Source organism: Megascapheus bottae, chromosome 6, assembly GCF_031878675.1.
Source record: "Megascapheus bottae isolate mThoBot1 chromosome 6, mThoBot2.hap1, whole genome shotgun sequence".
NCBI lineage: Eukaryota > Metazoa > Chordata > Mammalia > Rodentia > Geomyidae > Megascapheus > Megascapheus bottae.
This window is the reverse complement of record NC_143514.1, coordinates 39,593,041-39,618,799: the sequence shown is the minus strand read 5'-3', so window position 1 is coordinate 39,618,799 and position 25,759 is coordinate 39,593,041. Positions and strand designations below refer to the sequence as shown.

The following is a 25,759-nucleotide window of genomic DNA, read 5'->3' as shown; positions in this document are numbered from 1 at the left end:
GATCTGAAAATTTTCCATGGAGATAAAGAACTCAGTTCCACAATTAAAAAAAACAACAACAAATAATAGGGTCAAGGAAAGAAATTGGGAGGCAGAAAGGAAGAGAAAACAGATGGGGCATTTTATAAAATTTAAACATTAAAAAAAGAAGAAAGTACACAAAATATGGTGGCTTTTAAAACTTTTTATTATAATTACACATCATAGTTTCTACATTGGGTAATAAAGCAATGGAGACAAGAGACTGTAAAAGTAAAGATTCATTATGTAAAGACCTTATAAGCCATTATTCTTTCCCTCACAAAAGGCTCAATAAAGTGGAAGTCATCACTTCTTAGCTCCATAGGGAATTAAAATCCCAAGGTAAACAACCACTGACAATGGAGAGATTCATGAAAAAAAGAAAACCACACCTTACAGGGAGCAGAAATTAACATGGGAGCCATCAAGAGAACAGAAAACTTAAAAAATGACTAATTGTAGAGTGTGGACTAGCTTGAGAGACAAAAGATTCTAGACTCTCAGTCCTAAGTTACTACCACATTTTCAATTTTATCTCTAGGAGCTTGCCAGGTTTTCAGGATGAAAAAAAAATCAAAGTAAAATTGCTCAGGAGTCTAACAGGTAGATAGAAAATAACCATACTCATACACATTAATTCATTATAGTTTCTCAAGTCATTTTAAATTGTAATTTTCAGAGGGATTTTTTAAAAGAGTTGTTTATGCTAATTTCATAATAGTATATTAAATTTCCTCCAATTGTTTATAATCTAAGCATTTAAGAACAGAGTACAGTTCACAATGAGTTGTTTTCCCCATCATAAAAAAATAAGCCCTCATTTTTTTTTTTTGCCATTTGCTTTGTGTAAGACTATAGAATATAGAAGCCCACATTGACTTGGGCTATAACTATAGTTAACATATGATTATTTCTCTGGCAGTGTATGTATGTGGGAGGGTGTTAACAGGGGCTTGAACTCAGGGCCTGAGTGCTATTCTCTTAAGGCTGGTACTCTACCACTTGAGTCACAGTTCCACTTCTAGCCTTTTGCTGGTTAACTGGAGACAAGTCTCCTGGACTTTTCCGCCCAGGCCTGCTTTAGATCGTGATCCTCAGATCTCAGCCTCCAGAGAAGCTAGGATGACACATATGAGCCTCCAGCACTCCTTTCTACTCAGGGATTTACACACCACAGCGCCCTACAACTGGCTACATCTCCAGACCCTCTGTGACCTGCCTAGTGCACCTAGTGGTATAGAAATCAAAGCAGGGAGTAGCATTGAATAAAAATGCCCAGGTCTCTGGAAAGCAGTGTGGAGGTTTCTTAAAGAACTGAAAATAGACCTTCCCTAAGATCCCGCCATACCACTTCTGGGCATCTATCTTGAACATCATGATCCACGATATTACAAGGACACCTGCTCTGCTATGTTCATCTCTGCACTATTCACAATAGCCAGGTGATGGAAACAATGCAGATGCCCTACTGCAGATGAATGGATACAGAAAATGTGGTATATATACACAATGGAATTCTACATAGCCAACAGACAAGATAAAATAATGGCATTCGCAGGGAAGTGGATGAATCTAGAGTGAATCATGTTGAGTGAGATAAGTCAAGACCTAAGGATCAAAAGGCGCATGGTATTCTTAATATGTGGCTATTAAATCCAAAGAGTACAAGAGCGAGGACTCAATAACTGCATACCCAAAGCTATGGACATGGTAATGGAAATATAAACCTAACTATATAGACATAAAAACCTATGACTCTATAGACATAATGTTTTACTTCATAAATTAATGTTTCTATGACATACAAACCCTTAGCCTAATTGTGATTACGTTCTAAATACTAAGTCCCAGTGATTGTAAATAGAGATTCCCTCCTTGAACACTTGTATGTTAAACTTGTCATTTAAAATATGATGTAAAAATCAACGTTAATAAATTCTTTTAAAAAAAATGCCCAGGTAAGCCAGGTGAGGTGGGGAATACCTATAATCCCAATTCAGAGAGACTCAGGCAGGAAGACCACAAGCTCATAAAACAAGAACTTTAAACATCTATATTTAAAGAATACTGCCTTATTAGTGCCTAACCAACTTTTGCAGTTTTGACATGGTGAAAGGAAATAACCTAAGTAGCTATCCTATCCTATATTAAAAAAAATGCTAAGAACACTTGCAAAAGTCAAGTATAAGGATAAAGGACCAAAAAGAGACCTAGTTATTTTACAGAATGAATCCCTTCTTCCTACTTTACTACCATATCTGCAAAGCTCCTGCATAATAAGGGATTACAACGTAAAGAACTGCAAGATCAGATTATTTAAAATGGAGTCTCTAAGGAAAGAAGGACGAGAAGGAAGGAGGAAGAGGAGGAGAAGGAGGAGGAGAAGGAAAGGGAGGAGGAGGAGGGGAAGGAGGAAGGGAAGGAGGAGGAAGGGAAGGAAGAAGAGGAAAGGGAGGAGGAGGAGGGGAAGGAGGAAGGGGAGGGGGAGGAGGAGCAAGAGGAGGAGGAGGAGGAGGAGGAGGAGGAGGAGGAGAAAGAAGATGAAGACACAAGGAAAATGAAACCTTAGACATACGTACAGCAAAAAGTAAATATAGCCTAATTCCTAGCCACACAAACACAAAATCCCACTAAAAGGCTCATACAATATGTTCTACTTTCAATCCCAGGACTGGCAAAAAGTTAAAAGACAACTAACTAAGCAGTATGAAGAGAGAAAATATGCAATATAACCAAACTCAGATAAGGCACAAAGTCTGCAATTTTCAAATCATGAGTATGAAAAAGATTTAATTAATATACTAGAAACTCTAGTAAAACAAGTGGATAATACTCAAGGACAGGTAAACAGATGAAAAAGAAAAAGGAAATGTGAACAGGCAAGGAATTAGAATAGAGAATCTGGGAAGAAAAAGATGATTTTCAGCATAATGGGAGATTTGTCTTATATTGTGAAGCCAAAGGAAAGAATCTTATAGGAAGAACTGAAGTAAAACCATGTTAAGTTGATAAATTCATCAAGATCCTTTATAAGATGAGGAATAAACTGTAAGAGAAGAATGATGGGAAGATCTTTAGGTGAATTTGATTTGTTGTAAAATTTAGTGTTTGAAACTTTGCTTAGATAACATGTCTACCTCAAAAAAGTTATACTACTTCCCATTCCCCTCTCCATCTTTTCCTTAATAGTAAATCTACATGAATGTCATTATTTAAGTAATTCCCAAAGGAACTTTATTAGCACTCATATTGTGGGCTGTCTGTTGCAATTTACATGAATTGCTTCACCATGAGCTATCCATTTAAAAATAAAAAACAAAACCAGACAAAATAGTCTGAGGTACATCTTCATTCATTCTTTTGTTCAGCAAGCAAATATTTATTAAGCATATTTTTATTCTAAGCAGTAGATACAGCAGTGAATAAAACAAAAATTTCTGTTCTGTTATAATAGGTACATAATACACCTGTGGAAATAAATCTAACGGGAAAAAAAGACTGAAAAGATAGGAGGAAATGGTGTTCTATATACAGTGATATTAGGAAATGATTCAGAGCCAGCAATAGGAATCCTGTAACTATGTTTTGGAATAACCCCTATAGAGCATAATTACCTAAAGAGAAGAGTCCAAAGCCCAGATCCTGTTGGAATCTGTAAGAATGTAGACATTTATGCCAAGACAAATGGGACAAATTTCAAGGTTTTATGTATTAAAAGGTATTGACAAGGCAGCTACCACACTATGATGATGACTTATATAATTTCTACTTTGTAATTTCTGCAGTGGGGTAAGAGGAGCTTAGGTAACTTCAAAACCTGGATAACAGTAAGAGTGGAATCGGTAATTTACTGAAATGCAAGACTGTAAACGGGGAATTAAATTCTATCTTAGATGTAATTTTGATATGCTTATTAACTTCTTAATGTATATGTTCCAAAATTTTAAGTGTTTTCTTGGATATGGTCTTTACTGGGGCTAAAACCTTGTGAATCACAAGTAGGATGCAAGACTTTTAAGGGCACAAGGTGATAATGAAGTTAATGGGTTAAGGAATGACCACACAACCCTTGGAATGTAATCATGGGAGAGATGAACAGGCACCCATAAAATATTCTGAAAAGGGCCAGGAGTTTGGCCTAGTGGTAGAGTGCTTGCCTAGCATGCACGAAGATCCGGGTTCCATTCCTTGCTACCACATACATAGAAAAAAGCCGAAAGTGGTGCTGAGGCTCAAGTGGTAAAGCTCCAGCCTTGAGAAAGTCCAAGGACAGTGCTCAGGCCCTGAGCTCAAGCCCAAGACCGGCCAAAAAAAAAATTCTGAAAAGTAGTAGCCATAAACAGCAGGAAAATCTAGGGAAAAGTGGTGTCCCACACCCAAATGAAGTATTTGATAAGTCAAGAAGTGTTCACTTACATCAAACCTGCTTGTGGGATCAGTAAGAACAAAAGCTCTAACTGTATTTGACTGGTTTGCTCCTTTTTAATTGGTGCTAATATTAGGGTTCGAACTCAGGGCCTTAGCTTTTTCCTGTCAAGGCTCTACCACTGGAGCATAAGCTCCACTTCTGGCTTCTGGGTGATTAATTACAGATGACAGTCTTAAAATCTGACTTCAAACCTCAGATCTCAGATTCCTGAGTAGCTAAGATTACAGGTGTGATCAAGGAAAAAGGTTTGATGGAGCAATAGGTTAGACAACTTTCTGAGTGTGCTGTATTTGATGATGAATGTGAGGTTTTCTTAACATCCTTCACTGAGCAGGTAGAGGCTGGAGAAAAGAGGTTGAAGGTCTAAAGAGAACAAAAAGAGACTTGGAATCATGGGAAACTTTTAGTGAGCAGCACCAAGGTATAGCCAAGTCCGCACAGCTGTTATTCTTTTCCCTGGGCTCGTCCAATTGCTGCAGAAGAGTGGAATGTTTTAAGGAGGTAAGCATTTCAATGGTATCGCTGAGAGGGCAGGAAAAACCCTCTGCTAACTGAGCATCAGGCACAGACAGAATGGAAGCATCTGTCAGAAGACTGCAGATCGGGAAAAGAAAAATAAGTAGAAATGTCCAGAGAAGGGATCGTCTTACACAAACCAAGTTTTGCTAGAGCAACGGCACTAGGGCTTTAAAAAAGAAATAAAAAAATAAATAAAAACTGAACTGGGCCCAGGAAGGAGCCGTGGCGCCTGGGAGCTTTCGAAGGCTGCCGAAGGCCCCCAGACGGTGTTTGTTGTAAGGCAACCCCTTTCCAAATCCACGGGAGGACCCCAGGCGAGCTGACGACGGCTTCAGCGCCGGAACTTACAAAGAGGGGATTGTCTGCTTGCGGCTATCGGTCGAGGAGTTGTGCATGGTGGCGACGGGCTGGGGAGCGGCTGGACGCCCCCTTCCCTAGCTGCTCCCGGAGTCCCAGCACCGCCGGTGGCCGGGCGAGCGGCTCAGGCGGAGGCCCGGGAATGTTTGCCGGGCGCCATGGAGACCGCGGAGGCCTGGTTCAACAAGCGGCCGCGCGGTTGGCTGGCGGCTCGAGGCCGGGGAGGAGGGCGGAGGCGGAGGGGAGGGCAGAGGGTTGGTGGAGCCGGAGGACGCTCCGGACGACGACGAGAAGGCGGAGGCGGGCGGCCCGGGCCCCAGGCCCCTCCCAGGTTCTGAGTCTCCCGGCTGCAGGCGGATGGATGGGGCTTCCTCAGGCGGTGGCGGCAGCAGCGAGGGAGGCGGCGGCGGCGGCGGCTGTAAGTGCAGCCTCCACAACCCATCTCCCCGCTCCTACTCCGTTTGGGGTGAGGGGCTCCCGCGGTGTTCTCAGTCCCCTTTCTCTCCCTCCCCTCCCCCCACCTCATAGCGCCGCCCGGAAGACCCTGTACTTCCGGGGCGGGGATTCCAGGGAACGCGTTAGCATGACGGGCCACACGGAGGGGCCCGGCTGCTGAAGGGCGCATGCGCAGCTTCTCGCCGTCGCCTCGGGGCTGCAGCCGGGTCTTTCTGCCTTTGCGGTGACGGTGGCAGCGGTAGCGGCAGCGGCGCGCATCTCCCCGGCGTCCGCTGCGGGCTGGGAATCCGCTGCGGAGTGAGTTCGCCTCGCCCCGTTTGCTTCCGCCCCTCTCTCCTGTGCACCCTGGACCCCGGCCCGGGGTGTGTCTTGAGTGACAACTCCCCTGTGACTCCACCTCTTCCCCACTGTATTTCCTCTAGTTGTGGTCCAGCCTTGAGGGGAGGTTCCCGCTGGCTCCGTGGCCGCGGCAACTCCGGCAGCCCCGGCCAGGCTGCCCTCCGAACCCGAGGGAAGGAAGCCAGAGGATCCGAGCGGGCATGGCTGTGAGGGATCCACGGTCCTCCCGTCACGTCCCTCCCGCCTTGTTCTTTTAGCTCATCATGGGAGATGGTCCTGGCCAACCTGTGTGACCTTGGGCGAGTCATCTACCCCTCCTCGGGCTTCAGTTTTCCCTATTTAAAACTTTCTCCAATGCTAAAATGGTGTAATTTTGCAGAAGAATTATATATGACCGGCCTAGCGACTGAGGTCACTTGAGCTAAGTTGACTGAGCCTTCTTGCTTCAGTCCTGGTGAAATACAGCAACATGTGGATTAGGTCACATTGGTGACAGATTGCATGAGGATCATTAATATTTTTCTAAAATTGCCTTGGGGTCCTTGACCTAATTCCAAGGCTTTTTTAAAAAAAAATAACAGTACAAGCCATCTTTTTAAAAATGTGAGACAGGGTGAATATGAGTTTATGATACGATGGTTTGTCTCGTTGCTACTGAGGCTTTCTCTCCTTTAATCCAGATGGTGTGGTGGCTCGATTCTCCCAGTGCCTGGCTGAGTTTCGGACGTGGTTAAGATCCAACTGGTTGAGATTCAATGCAGACAAGACGGATGTGATGCTGGTAGGCAGGGGCACACTTGGAGATGAAGGGAGGCAAAATTCAAATTCCCCCAAATGCTAAAAGAGTCGTATTATTATTCTGTATGTTCCAATGTTGGAGAACAGTTAATGGGCCAATAATTCCCAGAATGTGGTGATATAAAGATAGCATTAGTAATGTATGAACTATAAACATATCAGTTTGTAATATACTGATATTGAAGTAAATAAAAGCCTTGGATAAAACTGCAAAAATTATAAAGTGAAAACCCAGAACTTCCCTTTGCAGAACCAAAAGGCTATATAAAAGCATTAGGCTGACCTTAATTTTTAAAAAATTGTAACATAAATATGATGTGTATTATTGTAGATGCAGTTCCCAAGTATAATGCATTATTGCTTTGCAGCCTGCATTCTGTCTACTAAAGTGAAGAAAAATCCACTAGTTAAAATGGCATTAAAAATAGGGTTTTTTTTAAACGATATAAGCATTTTTGATAGGATTAATTTTTACCTCTACAATATGAAAATACCATACGGGGCTGTCATTTTCAGATAAAAATTTTAGGAGTTCAAAAAATAATTATAAAAATGAACCATGGACTTTGACAATTACTACAGACTTTATTTTTAGTGCTTTAGATATGTTCATCTATTTTAGTCAACCCCACAGTCAAAATTGTTATAAAGTACTTTTATAATATTTTGAGAATGACTTTCAGTTGTATAAACAGATATGTTTATATGGCACAAATATATCTATATAGTATTGGAATTGCTAATTCTGAATAAAATGGTACATTTGTTAGATATATGTTAATTGACAAGTTTATTTATTGGCTAGTTTAAGGTACTGGCTAAAGGAAAATAGTGACATGAAAAGTATGCGTTAACTGCAAAGTAATATATAAGGGATGTCTATGCTTTATAGCTGCTATGAATATAACCATTTTGAATGTAGGATTCAGTAAATTGATCAAAAATTAACAATATAATAGCAGTTCTGAGTAGCTTAAAGTGATAAAAATTAGTTTGGTGCCTGAAAGCAGGGATGCCTTTAATTTCTTTTCTTTTCTTTCTTTCTTTTTTTTTTTTTAATTTGCTTGTGCATGTACTGGGTCTTCAACCCAGGAACTCAGGCTCTTACTTGGCCTTGTTGCTCAGTGCTGGCCCTCTACCACTTGAGCCACACCTCCATCTCTATAAGGAGATTTTTTAGAAGTGGGGAAACGTGCTGAGGCATTTATTCAGGTTTTTTAAAGGTTTTTTTTTTTTTTTTTTTTTTTTGCTGGGACAAAACCACCAATGTTACATAAAATTGGTATTAACCACACCATAATTTAACCTTAAACATTTTCTTACATAATTCTAATAAAGCTACTACTTTGGATTAATAAATAATGTAAAGAGTAATAGTATGCCCTTAGTTCTATCATGTCCTATATTCTGCTCTTTCAGTATGAGTAGGTTTCAAAGATATTTTTTTGTAATGCAAATATAACCCAGGTTGACTGCATTTCAATACAAACATTTCTGTTCAAGTAATACAATGTGCTGAAGGAACTGAGGGTAAAGGATGAAAGTAACAAGGAGGTCTATTCTAGCTTACTAAAAGGAACACTGATCAAACATTTGAAATGTTTTCATAAAAAAGATGAGCTTCTTCAAGAGTTTCAATGAGCATTGCAGGTATTTAAGCACAGGGAGAAAAGTTGAAGCATTCTGAGGGAGTCCTAACTCCATTGGAAGTTGGCCCATCCATCATTAAGATTCTATGACCCTTCACTGGTTTTTACATATTTAATACTTAATGAGTTTTGAGAAAGACATCATTTTTCTTATGGTGGCTCCTGGAAATTTGAAAGATAGAATGAAAGTATAATGTGTTATACAGTATTAGAGCTGCTTCTTATCTAAAATAACCCCAGAAGCCATGTTATCTATTTTTTAAAAAAGAAGGAAATATAAAGATAATTTTTGCTCCCTATACAATAATACCATTTAAAAATTTATAATATTGAATATAATATTGATAAATTTGAATGTTTCTTAATAGATAACTACCCAATAAAAATGTGACTGGATTTTTGGCTTTTCAAGTTACATTCAGTAGTTTAAGAGAACTGATTATCTGCTCTTTATCCCAATTGGGATTTATGTTGATTGTTTAACTGAAGAATCAAAGATTGAATGGACCTAAGCAAGTTATTCTAATTTGTATTTCAATAGCTCTTAGTTTTCCCATTAGTTGGCAGCTCAGTTCTATACTAACTTATTTTAGTAGATATCCCTTTATTCCCCTGGCAGGAAGCCTTCCTTTCTACTTCTAAGCACTTAGGTATTTTGTCTGAATCCATATCAGGTCCAATCACATTCTTCTTTGGCTTCAGCTCTTAAATGTGTCAAGTGAAGGCCTGGAGTTTGGCCTAGTGGTAGAGTGCTTGCCTAGCATGCATGAAGACCCGGGTTCGATTCCTCGGAACCACATACTTAGAAAAGGCCAGAAGTGGTGCTGAGGCTCAAGTGGTAGAGTTCTAGTCTTGAGAAAAATCCAAGGACAGTGCTCAGGCCCTGAGCTCAAATCTAGGACTGGCAAAAAAAAAAAAAAAAAAAAAATTGTGTCAAGTGAAGACTAGTTGAATAATAAACTGACATTTTTAAGTTACTTTATTTCACGTCAGAAGTACTAACATAATTCACAAGGGTAACTCTTAGAAACTGTATATCTATGCTAAAATATTTATTCCCTCAAAGAATCCTGAAGAAATACCAACACTTAAAATGAAAATACTGTACAGTTCAGTTGTGGTAAACATTGTTTGTAGACCTGGGAACCTTAAAAGTTTTCCTTTCTCTTCTTTCCCTTGCTTTTCTTTCAGTAGAAAATGTGCATCAGATGTTTATGTTTAATTGGTTTACAGACTGTCTGTGGACTCTTTTCCTGTCAAATTACCAGGTAATGTCCTTTCACTTAGCAGCTACTTCATGTGCCTGTAAATGTAGTTTATTCGTGCACAAATTATTATTGGACTTGAGTTTTAAGTTAATGATGACTCTTTGGAAGTAGGAAAATGCTTGATGGAGTCTAGAATTTTAAGGGAATACACTATGGCTATGAACTTTAAGAGAAACTGTATGTATGCATTTATGCAATGTATTTTAACATCGGTATATTATTTAGAGGAAATGAATGTCACCTAAGTGTTTGACTTTTAGTAGTTATTTTTCAAACGGCATTTAGAAGAACTCAGATTTGAGGGTGCAAAACTGGTCTTCTAAAAGTAGGACTAAACTTTCAGTTTAGTAAAATACCTCCTTACTGGTTTTAATATCACCTTTGTAATGGCTTCTACCACAGTAAATGGAAATGAAGTATGCTTGTTAATTTGAAGTCATTGGCTTTTCACATTCATCAGCCAGAGTCAATTGGCAACACTAGGGTAATACTTCGAAAGAGACTCCAATTGCAGGCATTTTAGACATTACAAAGAAGAAAGTTATCCCTCCATGCAGTCACGTTGGAGTTATTTATAACCATTTAAACCAGGTTGGTGGTTTTTTTCTTAATTGTTTTGTCTGGTTGTGCAAAAATTGGAGCTGTGCACAGCTATGATGCTACCGGAAAAGAGGGGAAGGCAAGTGAGATCTGAAGATAGTAAACTAGGAGAGCAAGTGAGATCTGAGGATGATGGACTCCCTAACAACCCCTTTTCTTAATCTTTGCTGTGACAAAGATGTGGGGCTAATGGAATTTTACATTTCCTGCTGGTAATTTCCCTGGAAAGCAATCTGTCAAGGGATAACCGCTTTCAAAGCTCCCGCAGTTCGCGCTGCCGTTCCGGCAGGGCAACATCCGTTTCCAGCAAAGGCACTTCCAAAACGACTGACATGTAAAGCAGATCGTGTTTTCCCCTCTGTTGTTGAATGCTGGACGTGGCTTTCCTCCCCTCCCCCCATCACCCCTTGACCCCTCTGCTCCCTAAAGGCCTCCTCGAGCACGAGCTCCCCCTCCCGGGGCTACGTGGCCCCGGGCACTGAGCCTTGGAGCCCCCTTCCCCACACCCACCTTGGCTCCGCCTTTCTGCGGGCCCGCGCGCGCGGGCGCGTCCGCTCCTGCGCGTCCTCGCCGGCCTTTTCCCTCCATTGCATCGTAACTGGGGCTCCGCGAGGGGGCGGAGTGGGGTGTGGCGGGCGCGCGCTCGGGCGGCTCCTGCGCGTTCCCGCCGAGGCGGCGGGAGCGGCAGAGACAGCGGTGGCTGGAGTCCCGCTGCCGACTCTCACATCCGGGTTCTGGCCGTGACCCAGCCGCGGCCGCCGCGGAGATGTGACCCGGCAGTACGGCAAACATGGCGGAGGTAAGGGAGCGAGCTCCCCCTCCCCGTCCCGGAGCCGGGTGCCCCCGGGCTCTGGCCGGGGGGGAGTGGAGTGGGCCTGGCCAGGAGAGGCCCGGCCCTGCCGGCGCCGCTGCCCACCTGTTGTCCGCCGGGCCGTGCTCAGGCGGGAGCTTCGCTCGGAACTTAGTTGGGACGGGTCCAGGTCCGGGGGAAGCGGAGGCGTAGTTGGACTTGGGGGGCACTTGGCAGGGCTGGGTGCTGCGTCGTCGTGGGGTGGGGTGCGGTGGGGCGGCGGGGGGGGGCCGCCTTCCGTGGCGTAACTTCGCTGGGCGGTGGTCGGGGCCGAGGGAGGACCCAGCGCTCTCCTCGAGAAGTTTCTTCCTTCCCCGGCCGGGATGCTGTTGCGCCCTTCGGCGGCACCCCAGCCGCGCGCCGCTGACACCGCGTCCGCCGGGGAGCACCTGAGGCTGCGCGGCCGGAGACCCCTCGGAGCTCTGCCGCCGCCCTCCAGGCCGGCCGCGGGGGCCTTCCGCGCGTCCAGCCGCCCGGCTCTGCCTCCAGGCCCCCCGCCGCCCTTCACCCACTGCCCCGACGAGCTTTTTTTTTTTTTTTCTCCTTCTTCCAAATCAACGCTTCCTATTACACTGGCTTACATTTTCCCTTTCCTGAAGAAAGAATTTCGTGGGTTTTCCAAACTCACTTCATGCCCCCCCTTTTCTTTGGGGGGGGTGGATATGATCTTGGTGTGGAGCCAAAGGGTCCTGCTCACGTTAGGCAGTCTCTCTGCCACTGAGCCACAGCCCCCAGCCCTCCCCCCTCATTTTCTGGTAAACAAGTTCCCAAAGCCCCTTCCTTCTATGGTAGATCTTGTATATATTTGGCCCTCAAAATTTGGTGGGCAAACAACCACTGTTGGTTTATGATTAAGTAGAAGTTACTACATGTAATTTGGTAATTTCGGTTTTGCTTCTGGTTAAAGCCTTCGACCGGCAGTCTAGTGGAGTTTGTTTACCTTTTTTTCTTGTCTGTGAAAGAATTTCGTTATTCTTTATTCCTGGAGTTCGAATTGATGTATTTGGAATTTTCTGTCTCCTTTGAGATAAGCCACTCATAAATGTTGTTTTAATAGCGCATTACTTTTGTAGAGTCCACGGCTCCATGATTTCATGATTCTAAAAGAACCTAAAAGTCGATTCAGGAAGTATATTTTAATACCTAGCCTTCCTCCCACCCCCACCCCATTTTCAACTCCTTTATTTGCTAATTGAAGTCAATGGTGGATACTTTTTTCGGTGCCATAATACCATTTTTAAACCTTGTAATAAATACAGAAACGTGGTTAGATAATGCAGGCCAAATGGAAAGACTTAGCTAAAGGTTTTCTAGAGTCGGTCTCAGTACGTTGCTTCTGCTTCTTTTAGGGCAGCTGGCTTTATGTTTGTGTCCTGGTGAATTTGCTACTCAAGTAGGGAAAAATTTTACTGCAGCTGAAATGTTCGTTGCCAGTATTCTTTTAAAAATTTAATGCTAAATTCTCTTGTTTATTTTTTTCTTCAATTATTTAAGGTTAAATAATCATATGTCAAGGTAGGAAGTTAGAGAACAGTACCATTTGACTTCACTGTGACTAGACTTTAGTATACTGAAAATTTTTTTTTGTGAGGATCTTATTAATAACTGGATGTACAATTAAGTCTTCAGTGGACCCCCTTTCAGTGAATACTCATTAGATAGGCATATATATGCATACACAAATATAAAATATGGTGTTACATATGCAGTATATATATTGTGCTGCTCACAGTGGCTTGAACTTCAGAGTGTGTACTCTTGAAGGCAAGAGGTTAAGTTTTTAAAACTTCACTGCCCAGTGAAAATTAAAATTAAAAATATTTCCTCATGTAATTGCTGAAGTAATTGGGGTGGTTTTTAAGATAAGTGACTTAAAAATAGATGGAGAAATGCTTGGTTTAAGACTGCTTACAGTACTTGATAAAGCTGAGGGGAAATTGAAGGTTATCGAAGAATGTCTCCATACAAATATATATACTTTGGGTTTTTTGTTTTTTGTTTTTGTTTTGGCCAGTCCTGGGTTTGAGCCCAGAGCCTGAGCACTGTCCTTGGGTTTTCTCAAGGCCAGAGATCTATGACTTGAGCCACATCACCAGTTCTGGCTTTTTTTCCCTCCTATGTATGTGGTACCAAAGAATTGAACCCCTGTCTTTGTGCATGCTAGGCAAGCACTTCTACGGCTCAGCCAAACTCCTGGCCCACTTTTGGGGTTTTTGTTTCCTACTGAAGAATGACTCTGACCTTTTTGATTTTAGGATACAAATTGCTTTAGATGTAATAAGAATATATACATTGTTCTTACTTGATCTGGTCCTCTGAATAAATTGGCATTTAATGGCTCCTCCTTTGTGAAAACACTAAAAACAGTGTGTTAAAAGAACATATTTCCTTAATACTTTTTGGTAATATTTCTTACTGCTTATTCCTTAAGATTATTTCCCAGCCTCCTAGAAAAAGGCTTTACTGCTCACACTCAAAGGATGGGACTACAGGTTACTCACACTTCTAGAAAGAGAAAAAAGAACAGGAAGAAGAAATAGTTGATCCTTTGGGTTTGTAAGGAATGTGATATAGAGACCATTGGGAAAGAATGATTTGTCATTTATTTCAGGGTTTGTAACATATAAAGTACTAACTTCTCAAGGAAAACAAAAAGCCATACACCAGTGCAAGGCTTGTCTTTTTCCTTAAGCCACATTTCTGTAATATAAAGAGAAAACATTTTAACAGATTCATTTAGTATATTACTGTTAAGTACATTATTATTTCCAAAACTGATGCATAATTTTTTTTTCACTGTCACATCTATCCATCCTTTCCTCTGAAAAACAGTTCCTTGCTTAACATTAATGTACTTGGATTTTATTTTTTAAGCAAGTAAGATTGTGGGGTTTTTTTTTTTTCCCCTCACAATCTTGTTTCACTGCAATGGATGTAAGCTTTAAATCTGTATATGATGGTTAATTTCTTAGGTATTTTTATTTCAGAGCTATTGAGGTTTTATCCAAAGTAGTAAAGAACTTCAGTGTTGCTTGAGGATCTTTAAAAGTTTAATTTGGCAAGAGTAAGAGTCAAAGTACTTGATAACCTTGCCGAAGAAGGTTGGGTGGAAGGAATAAAGAAGTAAATCACTTGCTGGGAGTTCAGCCTAGTGGTAGAGTGCTTGCCTAGCATGCATGAAAACCTGGGTTTAATGCTTCTGGTACCACATACATAGAAAAAAGCCAGAAGTGACACTGCTGCTCAAGTGGCAGAGCTCTAGCCTTGACAAAAACCCAAGGACAGTGCTCAGGCCCTGAGTTCAAGCCCTAGGACTGGCAGGAAAAAAAAAAAGTAAATTACTGTCTAGTAAATGAAACTACTCAAATAATTTAAAAAAATACTTCTATGTAAGCTTAAGTATGTCTTTCAGAGAAGTGAACAACTATAGTACTGAGAATGTGGCTTAGTGGTAGAGTTTTTGCCTAGCCTTGGGTTCAGTTCCTCAGTACCAGAAGAACAGAAAAAGCTGGTAATGGCGATATGGCTCAAGTGAGAGTGCTAACCTTCAGCCTAGAGAGACTTAGGGACAGAGCCCAGGCCCTTAGTTCAAGCCCCAGGATTGCCAACAACAACAATGAAAGTGAACAGCTATATAGGAATTCTGTGCTTGATATATGCCAAACAAGTCCTTGCATATTTTCTTTTAAAGCCATATATGGATGGATGAATAGGTAGTAAATATGTAGATATTCAGCCTTGTCCATTTAGTTGTGCTTGGAGCAATTCATAATAAAAGTAGAGAACTTAGATCTTAAACTAAATTGAGCTAAACTTCAAAATTTTAAAGTCTTTTCATCATAGAGAAAATGAAACTGCTTACAGAAGTAGTACAGTTTGTTGTTAGTCTCTGTCACAATTGAGACTGGAATTCAGGTTTCTGAATGTCTTGTTGTATTTTCCACTGTTACTGTAGTCAGTCTGCTAGTTTTAATTTGACACATTCCCAAGACTAATATTGCTAATAATAATACACACTTAAGTGACATAATTTTGTAAGGGTTAGTGTACTGGCAAACTTTTGTCATAGCACTCCTGGTACTTTCATCCTGGATTACTGTCCCTAACTCCTAACCTCTGTATTCTTGTCTCCATTGCTGTATGAATCTGATTTAATCTCTGCATTCCTAAGGACATGATGCTAGTTACAGTTAAATAGTGATGGAATTGGCTTGAAAGGAACATTGTTATATTTGTGTTAGAAATAATCTTTTCTCTGGGATGAAAGGGTCTGAGGATTTCGTTGTTTTTTTTGCTAATAATGGTAATAGTTTACTTGATTTTCTAGAGTTGAACTTTTATTCTCTCCCACATTACTGGATTTGCCCTTTGTGAAACATGCTACATCATGTTGTATATAAAGAATACTTGAATGTCTTTCAGGCATTGAGTATTGGTTATAACTGCTAGCAACTTTGTCATCTGAAATGTCAATGAATTGGTGAGGATAGAACTCTTTTTTCAGTTGGTTTAGCCTCATTACACTTTACATATGTCTGTTTAGTATTGTTTGCCATCTCAGATACAACAAATATGTGTCAAAAAGAAGATAGTAATTTTTCAAAATTTTAGTTTAAAAATAGTATCAGATACTAGACTTTCTTAAAAACTGAAAAAAAATAAGTGGAAAAAAAATAAAAGAAAATTCCACAACACTTACTTTCTTATTTTTTTCCCAGGGGGAAAAAACCCTGCAAATTCAAGCCAGTTTACTTCATGTTCTACACGTTCTCTTACAGAGTGTGGGTGTATTTAGAGTTCTCCCCCAACCCAAACACTTCTGTCTTTTTTAAAACAGATTTATAGTGTCCCACTGCTTTGAATAACTGCATATCATTTCTAACTAGTTAAATTGTGGATTTTAATTTTTTACCTTTTTTGCAATTGTGGTAATGAAGGTATATGTAAAACTTGCTGTGGGTTTTTTTTTTGTTTGTGTTTTTGTTTTTCCTTTTGTTGTTGTTTTTTTGCCAGTCCTGGGCTTGAGCTCAGGGCCTGAGCACTGTCCTTGGACTTTCTCAAGGCTAGAGCTTGACCACTTGAGCCTTAGCACCACTTCTGTTTTGTTCTGTTTTTTTTTTCCCTATGTATGTGGTACTGAGGAATCGAACCCAGGTCTTCATGTATGCTAGGCAAGCACTGTACCACTAGGCCAAATTCCTGGCCCCTTGCTGTGCTTCTTGAAGTGTGACAGTAGTGTCAAGTTGGCAAATGATCTCCAGAATGGATGGAACAACTTATATTTCTACGAGTAACATATGAGTGTACTTTAAAGAAATACTTCCCTCTCAATTTCCCTCTCAATTTCTTTTCTAATTCACTATAGCAATAAAAGGCACATGATCCTGGAGAGTAATTGCTAGATAAAGATACTAGTTTCTAAAGAGACATAGATAATTTGAATTCATATTTTAAACATGTTTTGAACTGATAAAAAATTTCAGAAAGAGAAAGTAATAAGAGGAAGAAGGAAGAGGAGAAAAAAATGTACTTAGTATCTCTGGAACATATAGAAGGAATCTTGAGAAAAACAATGTTATGGATTGTTAAGAGCTGCCTTTATCATTACCATGGAACCTTGATCTGTTGCCTTTATATTCCTGGGTTACCAGTCTATAAAATGGAGTACATGGGCGTAGGTATTGTTAGCAGATTTATGGTTATTGCCAAGAAAGTATGTATTTAAAATATATATAGGTATATACATGTAAGTCACTTCTGCTATTCTCTTTTATATCTAAATAAATCTGTCTTCATTCTGCACTGAAACCCCTTATATTGTGATCCTGAACTCACATTCTTCTAAAAAGATATTTTATTTCTATGAAGTCATGTTCAGAGTTTGAATTATTATCAAATGCCTGTTTTTAACCACTCACCTGATTTATTTGAATATAATCAACTTGAAAAAACTAATTTCATTCTTACCTTGTAAACTGATAGATTTAAATTTTGTTTGGATATAAAATACTACAATGTGTTGATACTAAATGTATCTGTAGAAACACCATCCCTAATTCCTCTCCCCCTGGGCTAATCTAATTATACTGACCTTCAGTCAGATCATAGTCTTGAAACCTTCCAGTTTGATAGTTGTTAACTTTGGGCTTTGTTCTATTGTAGCTTGTAATTGCAAATGCTATCAGTTTTACATGTGATAACTTAATGAATAAATGAATCTTTTCATAAATTTAAAGTGATAATTATCACTAAATTATTAGTCAGTATATTATTTATTATTATTTAGTGTTAGTTAATCTTCCTTTTTTCTTCTCCTGGTGGTATTGGTGTTTGAACTCAAAGCCTTACACTTGCTAAGCAAGTGCTCTATAGCTTGAACCACACCTCCAGCCCATTTTGCATTATTTTTTTTTCAAACAGGGTGTTATTTTTGTTTTTTTGTTTGCTTGTTTGTGTTTTTTTTGGGGGGGTTGGCTTGGGTGGTTGGAGGTCCTGGGGCTTTAACTCGGGGCATGGATGCTTTTCCTGAGCTTTTGTGCACAAAGTTCTTCTAAGTAGCACTTGAGCCACAGCTCCGCCTCTGGCTTTTTGGGTGTTTAATTGGAAATAAGAGTCTCACCAGCTTTTCTGTCTGGGCTGGCTTGAAACTATGATCCTCAGATCTCAGCCTCCTGAGTAGTTAGGGTTACAAGCATGAGACACCAGTGCCCCGCTGGTTTTTGTTTTTGTTTTTGTTGCCAAGTTGGTCTCAGAATACAGTCTTCCTATTTGTGCCTCCTATGTAACTGGCACATGCACTATGCCTGATTGATTAAGCATCTTTTGAGCTTTTATTGAATTCCTATTAGAGGAATTTATGACTGAAGATGGCTTCTTAGTTAACTGAATTAAGATATTAAATGCCACCAAAATCACAGTTATTAAATAAACTGCCACCAATTTTATGTTTAAATTTTCCAGTTGCTTATGCTCAGATTTACAAGAGATACAGTAGTACAGTGGAGAAAACATAATTAGTGGTTATCTACAACCTTCCTCATAACGTAACCTTTCTCTACTTTTGAATGTTTGCTAATTCTTTGATGGCTTAAACATTTGTTGTTTGGCTAATATAGTACCTAAGTAATATTTTAATTCTTTTTTCTTTTATATTTTATAACACAATTTTTACTTAAAATGTCTAGTTTCAACTTCCTTTTTCATAATTTATCTAAGCCATAGTTTCCTTTTAGCAAACTTTGTGCGTTGTTCGCATTGATAGAAAAATCTGTTTCAGAAAATTGCATAGCCTGAGTTCCTACTTAATCTGCATGTTTTGAGATCTTCCTTCGCACCACCTAATTCAAGTTCCTAATCTGGGGCTTGAATTTAAACAGTCTTGCTTGGCTTTTGGCTTTTTCACTCATTACTGGCACTGTACAACTTGAGTCACAGCTCCACTTCCAGAGGCCATCTGAATCAATTTCATGTTATTGTCTTTGTAGATGCAGAAGTACTTAAGATTTTTCCATCTTTTAAAGATAATGGAAGGGAGATGATGTGGGAAGTTTTTGTTTGTGTTCGATAATGTAGACATTAAAACTTGTTACAGTTTTTAATGTCATAGTAGTCATTGAATAGATCCTGTGTAGTTTGTGAAGATATACTGTATAGAAATGCTAATTTGTCTCTTTTCTCCTCTCCTCAGCCATCTGTTGAGTCTTCAAGTCCAGGTAAGTATTTTTTCTATATATTTTAAATCTCTGTTTGACTAACATTTGTCCTATTAGTTGCACATAAAAGCTAGAGGAGTTAGACTATCATCTGACTTGCTTTTCTTCTGAATGCTTCTTTTCTCTGGGGAAAAAGAAATGGATGAAATGTTTGACTGCCCATGAAAGTACAGGTGAGGCTGCTTTGAGGTTGTCCTCATGACTATTTTTGGATTCTTTCTGTCCCCCCTCCCTCTCTCCCTCTCTCTCCCCCCCCTCTCTCTCTCTCTCTCTCTCTCTCTCTCTCCCTCTCTCCCTCTCTCCCTCTCTCCCTCTCTCCCTCTCTCCCTCTCTCCCTCTCTCCCTCTCTCCCTCTCTCCCTGTTCCCCACCTCTCTCCCCCTCTCCCTCTCTCTTATTTTCACAAATTAACTTATATGTTTCATCTGATTTTAACTTGCTGCTTGATTTTGAAGCATGTAAGAATAGTGTAGAAATAGTTGGCTTGTGTAGGAAATTCAAAATGTTTTATTTGTGAAAAATATTGTTAATGTATTTACTGAGGGACAAAATAAAGTAAGCAAATTATTTAAAAGTAATTAGTGTTGTAAATTAATAAAGTTACTATTAGAATTTAATAGTGTTTCCTGACCTAACATCTCAGATTTGTATATCCTTCCCCAAACATGATCCTTTTACTTGGAGAAGTTGCAAACTTGTAGTATTTGGACCATTCTGGGCCACAAAATAATGTAGAACGTTTTGTATAAAATTTAGATATAAACTTCCCATTTGGTAGTACTTGTAGTAATTGGATGTAATGGGAACAAAGTAGTTTATTTGCCTGTTTCCAGAAACTTTCCAAGAGTAGAGCAACATCTCTATATACTTGCATAGAGGTTGAGAATTTAAGTATAGTAGAGAATTTTAGTATATTAAGAGGTTAGGAATTTATGTATAATTGCAGGAAACAAAAATTCTGTCTATGATATATAGGGCTAAAAACAACTTAGAAACGTGTGGCAGGAGAGCGCTCAAGCATTGTAATTTTTTTAATCTCATATATTGAATATTCAAGTATACATTCCACATTGCTGCATTTTGAGTTATTGGAGCAATCTGTGTTTCAAATTTTATAGAAAACAAATTTAATGCTTAACATGAACCCCCCCCCCACCTCCTTTTTTTTTTTTTTTTTTGCCAGTCCTGGGCTTGAGCACAGGGCCTAACCACTGTTCTTGGGATTTTTCAAGGCTAGGGCTCTGCTACTTGAGCCTCAGCACTACTTCTGGCTTTTTTTCTATGTATGTGGTACTGAGAAATCAAACCCAGGTCTTCATGCATGCTGGGTAAGCACTCTTCCACTAGGCCAAACTCCAGGCCCACATGAACCCTTTTTTAATAGTACAGGGCCACTTTCCTAAATACAAATAGAATTGTGCTCTGTTGAGGTTGAACTAAATTATTTCCAGACCCCTTTAAAAAAAAAATCTAGGTCTGCTAAGCATCAGTGATTCACACCTGTAATCGTAGCTACTCAAGAGGCTGAGATCTGAGGATTGCAGCAGTTCAAAGCCAGGGCAAGCAGGAAAGCTTATGAGTCTCTTATCTCTCATTAATCACCAAAAAGCCAGAAGTGAAGCTGTGGCTCAACTGGGAGAGCACTAGCCTGGAGCAAAAAAGCTTGGACAGTGCCCAGGCTGTAGTGAAGCCCTAGGACCAGCACCCTCCCCCCCCCCCCCAAAAAAAAATCCCTCGGTGTTCACTTTACACTAATTTTTTTAAACTTCTGATTTGTATGTTCTGGGTGGTTGATGTTGGAAGTGATCTAACCTCAAATAAGTGTTACAGCACTTACTGTTTTTAAGATATAGAATTGTTTTTAGTAATTTTTTAAAATTTCACATACAGGAATCATTTTGATTTTTTAAGTTTTATTTGTTCATATATTGCAAATAGACTTCATTTAGATATTTTTATGAATTTTTGAATCATTTGTCAGCAACTGTATAAAATTAATTATTCCAAGAATGATAACAAATGGCTTTCTTAGCTGCTGGAAGAATAATGGAGTTTGAAGAATACAAATGTTTTTAGTAGTCTTTACTTATTGAATATTTATAGTATAACTGGGTTTGGTTGGTTGGTTGTTTTTTCAAGGGGGGAGGTCCAGGGGCTTGAACTCAGCCTGGGCACTGTCCCTGAGCCTCTTTGTGCTTAAGGCTAACACTCTACCACTTAAGCCATATCACCTCTTCTGACTTTTCCTGAATAGTTTATTGGAGATGAGAGTCTCTTGGACTTTTCTACCCCTCTGCCCCAGCTGGATTGGAACTGTGGTCCTCAGATCTCAGCCTCTTAAGTAGCAGGATTACAGGTGTGAGCCACCCACCAGCACCCAGCCTTTTTTTGTTGTTGTTTAAGATTGTTTTCAGGCTGAGAAACATATTTTGAGTTGGCTTTTGTTGTACTGAACTTCTGCTCAAAGTAATATTTTTCACATAACTAATACTGGTTGTAAGTAATCGTAAAAATTGTGGAAAATTAGTTACTCTGGCTTTATGTAAAAATAATTTTGGTGCACTTGTGAAAGGCTTTGCCCTTGTAAATGTATATTTTGGAAACAATGCTAGTAATAATAGTTATGGGATGAGTTGTTTATCTGTGAACTTCAGCAGAACAAAACTGTAGCCATTAGGTTAGGGGATTAAGAGGAGGGAAGAAAAATTTAAAAGTCATTAAATGAGTGAACAGATATATTGAAAGTAAATTTATTTTTAAGTCTTTAAAAAGATAGAATGCATTTTAGTAATCTTACACAAGGATGGAAATTTGCAACAAAGTAGTGGTCTTTGCTTTAATTCTGAAGGAAAATATTTATACAACGTACTAAAGTCTTTACCTTTAAAATTTTATTATTGTGACTCTCCCCTAGGAAACAGCCTAGCTAACAAAGGGCCTGGCAGTTGACAGAAACTAATAGATAATGAAATAAGAAAAAAAAAATGTTGAAAGTTTATAGAAAAAATGTATGGCAAAGAAATTAGAATAAGAAGAGAGATGTTAAATTATACTTAGATAGTGAATGTTGTTGGGGAATAAAGTGAATGTTCCCCTCTCTTCTTCTTTTACCCCTGAGGCTTGAACTCAGAGCCTTGTACTTTTACTTGGCTTTTTCTTCTCATGGCTAGAGCTGTACCACTTAAGCCCACACCTCCACTTCAGCTTTTTGTGCTGGTTAGACATGAGTCTCCCAGATCTGTGTATCCTGACTGACTTTGAACCTCGGATCCTCAGATCTCAATCTTCCGAATAGCTAAGATTACAGGTGTGAGTTGCTGCTGCCTGGCTTTAAATGGCAAGCCTTTAAATATATTGTCTTTGTGAATACTGACAAAAAAATGAAGGATTTCAGGTAGGTGAATAATATTATATATGAAGCTATGTTCTCAAAAGCCTGATTTTTTTTAATTGATGAAGAGTATAATGGTAAGGACCAGGAGATTGTAGCCTAGTGCAAGAAATCACAGCTACTTGGAAGGCAGAAATTGGAGAATTGTAGTTTAAGACTAACCTGGGTAATCAGTCAGCAACATCTTATCTCAGACTTCTAGGCAGACTGGGTGATACATATCTGTAATCCCAACTACAAAGTAGGGGTTAGAAGGATTTCAATCCCAGGCAAAAAAAAATGAGACTATCACTGAAAACTTACCTGCAATATGCTGGCCTTATTCTTAGATTTATTACATGAAGTTTTAATTCTGTGCACTCAATATGCAGCTCAGTGATGTGAAGAAGCTCTCATTTGGTCTCCCTTTATTATCAGTTGTGTTTATATCATGGTGATTTGGCTGAATTGTGGTTTGCTGAGTGTTTGCCTACCCTTAGTTTTGTGAAAATATGTCTCCCAAAAAGCAAATGGTGTCCCAACTGCAAGTTAAAATTAAAGAGTAAAAAGTAAAAGACAAAGGGTTGACATTTGTTGGGAAGTGGTATTACCTTAGTTGTATAGCATTATGGGGAGAAGGAAAATGAATTCTGCACTCCATTACTGGTCTCTGCATTGGTAGTTTTTCCTCAGTAATATTCTCCTTGGAACTATGTGCATACAAATATCCTGTGTCTACTGTGAAGCAAGAGGTTAAAGCAGGTGTTGTCTAAGTGGTAGAGTACTTGCTAGCAAATACAACCTGAATTTAGACTTCAGTAATACAAAAGGAAAAAAGATTACATTAAATAGGAATTAATCATAATTACTTTTGGTAATATCTGTCTGTGTTTATTAGGAATTGTATATTAAGCCAGGTGCTAGTGGTTCATACCTATAATCCCAGCTACTTAGGAGACTGAGATCTGAGGATCACAGTTAAGAGCCATATCAGGCAGGACTGTCCATCAGAGTCTTATCCCCAGTTAATCACCAAAAGCAAAAAAGTGTAGTGGTAGAGCACTACACTTGAGGGAAAAAAAAAAAAAAACCCTCAGTGACAGTCCTGAATCAAGCCCCAAGACCACCACCAACAAAAAAGAATTGGATATGAAAAGAGGGTATGAAGTTTTGAGGGGGAAGGGATATCTTTGCCTACAAGGGAGAAGAAAAGTATATAGCATCACTCTTAATATTAATTACTGATTGCTTAGTGTCCCAGAAGATTTTGGGGTTTGACAGGTTTTTGGGTTTTGTAGCTATTGGAATTAAACCCAGATCCACCATCTTACCACATCGATAGGCACTAAGTTTCAGACATAATCTCCCTTGAAAACACAGATGTAGGAGCCAGGAGCGTGGCCCAGTGGTAGATTGCTTGCCTAGCATACACAAAAACCTGAGTTCGATTACTCAGTACCACACATACAGAAAAAGCCAGAAGTGGTGCTGTGGCTCAAGTGGCAGAGCACTAGCCTTGAGCAAAAAGTGTCCAAGGACCCCATGCCCTGAGTTCAAGCACCAGCACTGGCAAAAAAAAGGGGGGGAGGGAAAGAAAACACAGATCTACATAATTAATACTAAAAATATACCCTAATTAGTGCTATTCAAATTGTGCTCCTACAGAACCCTATTTAGTCCTTCAGCCAAGACTAGGATAACCTATGGAATTATGCCAGCTTCTAACTTTAGACATTGTGCTTTTCTAAATACTTTAGTAAATCATGTTAAACTTCATTATTAATTTTATTTTACTGTAATCCAGTATAAAAAGCCCTAAATTGGGAGTTGTATAGTGTCAGTTTTATGCTTCCCAAAGAATATAGCATTTTTAATACTTTGCCACCTGGCCTACGTTACAATTCACTCATCTTAGTAAACTGAGACCCTCCTTAAGTTTTCTTTGAGGTAGGATACTAACAGAACTTACAGAAGTTGACCCAGAATTCAGATTCCTTCTTTGATGCCTACTACTGGTCCAGTGAGTTTAAAGATTGTAGTTAAACTCTATAAATCTTACTGCAACTTGTGTAGTGTTAGAGCTTGAAATTTGCTATGAGTTTGCTAGACAAGTACTCTGTCCTTTGAGTCATAGCCCCGGGTTTATAGTATTTTTCACTTTTTTATCTAGATTAGCCTTGGACACTGATTCTCTTGAGTAGCTGGTCTAAAATTGTACACACCATATATGGGTTTGTTTTGAGATGGGGTCTTTTTGACATTTATGTCTTGACTGGCCTCATACCATGATCCTATAGTCTCTGCTTCTAAGTAGCTGACATTATTGGCATGGATCACCATACCTGGCTATTTTTTTCCTTAAATAAGGTAACAGTACCTACTTCCTACAGTTATTTGGAGATTTAAAAAATGTATATGAAGTGTTTGATCATAGTTTTTGGCATATAGTAAGCAAATTATGGTTCCTATCCTGAAAACTATGGAAGATGGCTGAAGAAATATGAGCCATTGGTTTTCCTTTATCCTGGGTTCTGAAAAGAAAAGACAACAAAAAAACTCCTAGTATCTCTGTTTTCCTTACTGGTTTGTATACATAGAAAAGAGTGAAAGGATTAGTACATCTGTTCATAGAGCCTTCAACTCTTTGTCAGTGTTAAATAACTCATGTGTTAGTATTGCTTTTGTAAACGTGTTTAGGTTTGACATTACTCAAATGTGGAAATGGTTTACTAAATATATATTCTCAGCTTTTACATTTCAGTATTACAAAGACTGATTATGAGTCTGACAGTGTTTCCAATCACCAAATAAAAATGGATTGGTTTATCAGTTAGCTTTTTTTAAATGCCATATACCCATAGAATATTTGAATGTCTTTGTTTTTGCAAAAAAAATTAATAGCCACATTATTTAACAACAGGGATACCTTCTGAGAAATATTTCATTGGGTGACTGTATAATCATCATAGAGTAAGCTATAGTTCTTCAAATGAGTGGTTTTTGAGTGATGATGTATAGTGTCAAGAATTTTAAAAAGCAAAAAATAGTATATACTGTGCATAGCTTTTTCCTGCTACTTTTTTTACTTAAACTAGACTCAAAAATAATGCATATGCACTAAATATTAATAAGATACACTTAATTTGGTTTACCCTACTTTTTAAAATATTCTTTACCAGGAGGTTCAGCAACATCAGATGACCATGAATTTGATCCATCAGCTGACATGCTGGTTCATGATTTTGATGATGAACGAACATTAGAAGAGGAAGAAATGATGGAAGGAGAAACAAACTTCAGTTCTGAAATAGAGGATCTTGCAAGGGTAAATAATACTAAGAGCTAGGGATGAAGTGGTTAATTGCTTTCTCATGGAATGAGGAAACATTCAA

The 25,759-nt window shown here is 39.2% G+C and overlaps 2 protein-coding genes across 5 annotated transcripts in view; one reads left to right on the top strand and one right to left on the bottom strand.

The window, feature by feature from the left end:
* The window catches only part of Dnai4 (dynein axonemal intermediate chain 4), a 57,756-nt gene extending 51,950 nt beyond the window's left edge, over nucleotides 1-5,806 (bottom strand). For 2 of the 3 annotated variants that reach the window (XM_090334644.1, XM_090334650.1), the window contains exon 1: nucleotides 5,318-5,806. In XM_090334644.1, coding sequence (XP_090190770.1) covers nucleotides 5,318-5,364 — 47 coding nt within the window. In that variant the 5' untranslated portion in view covers nucleotides 5,365-5,806. The remainder of the gene's footprint in view (nucleotides 1-5,317) is intronic. The other variant, XM_090334651.1, reaches the window with a different exon arrangement.
* Mier1 (MIER1 transcriptional regulator) overlaps nucleotides 5,640-25,759 on the top strand; it is a 57,249-nt gene continuing 37,129 nt past the window's right edge. Inside the window, exons 1-6 of one of the 2 annotated variants that reach the window (XM_090334655.1) lie at nucleotides 5,642-5,744; nucleotides 6,802-6,902; nucleotides 9,763-9,836; nucleotides 18,974-18,998; nucleotides 19,135-19,171; nucleotides 25,547-25,692. In XM_090334655.1, the coding sequence (XP_090190781.1) occupies nucleotides 5,684-5,744; nucleotides 6,802-6,902; nucleotides 9,763-9,836; nucleotides 18,974-18,998; nucleotides 19,135-19,171; nucleotides 25,547-25,692 (444 nt within the window). In that variant the 5' untranslated portion in view covers nucleotides 5,642-5,683. Of the gene's footprint in view, nucleotides 5,745-6,801; nucleotides 6,903-9,762; nucleotides 9,837-18,973; nucleotides 18,999-19,134; nucleotides 19,172-25,546; nucleotides 25,693-25,759 lie in introns of both variants that reach the window. The other variant, XM_090334656.1, reaches the window with a different exon arrangement.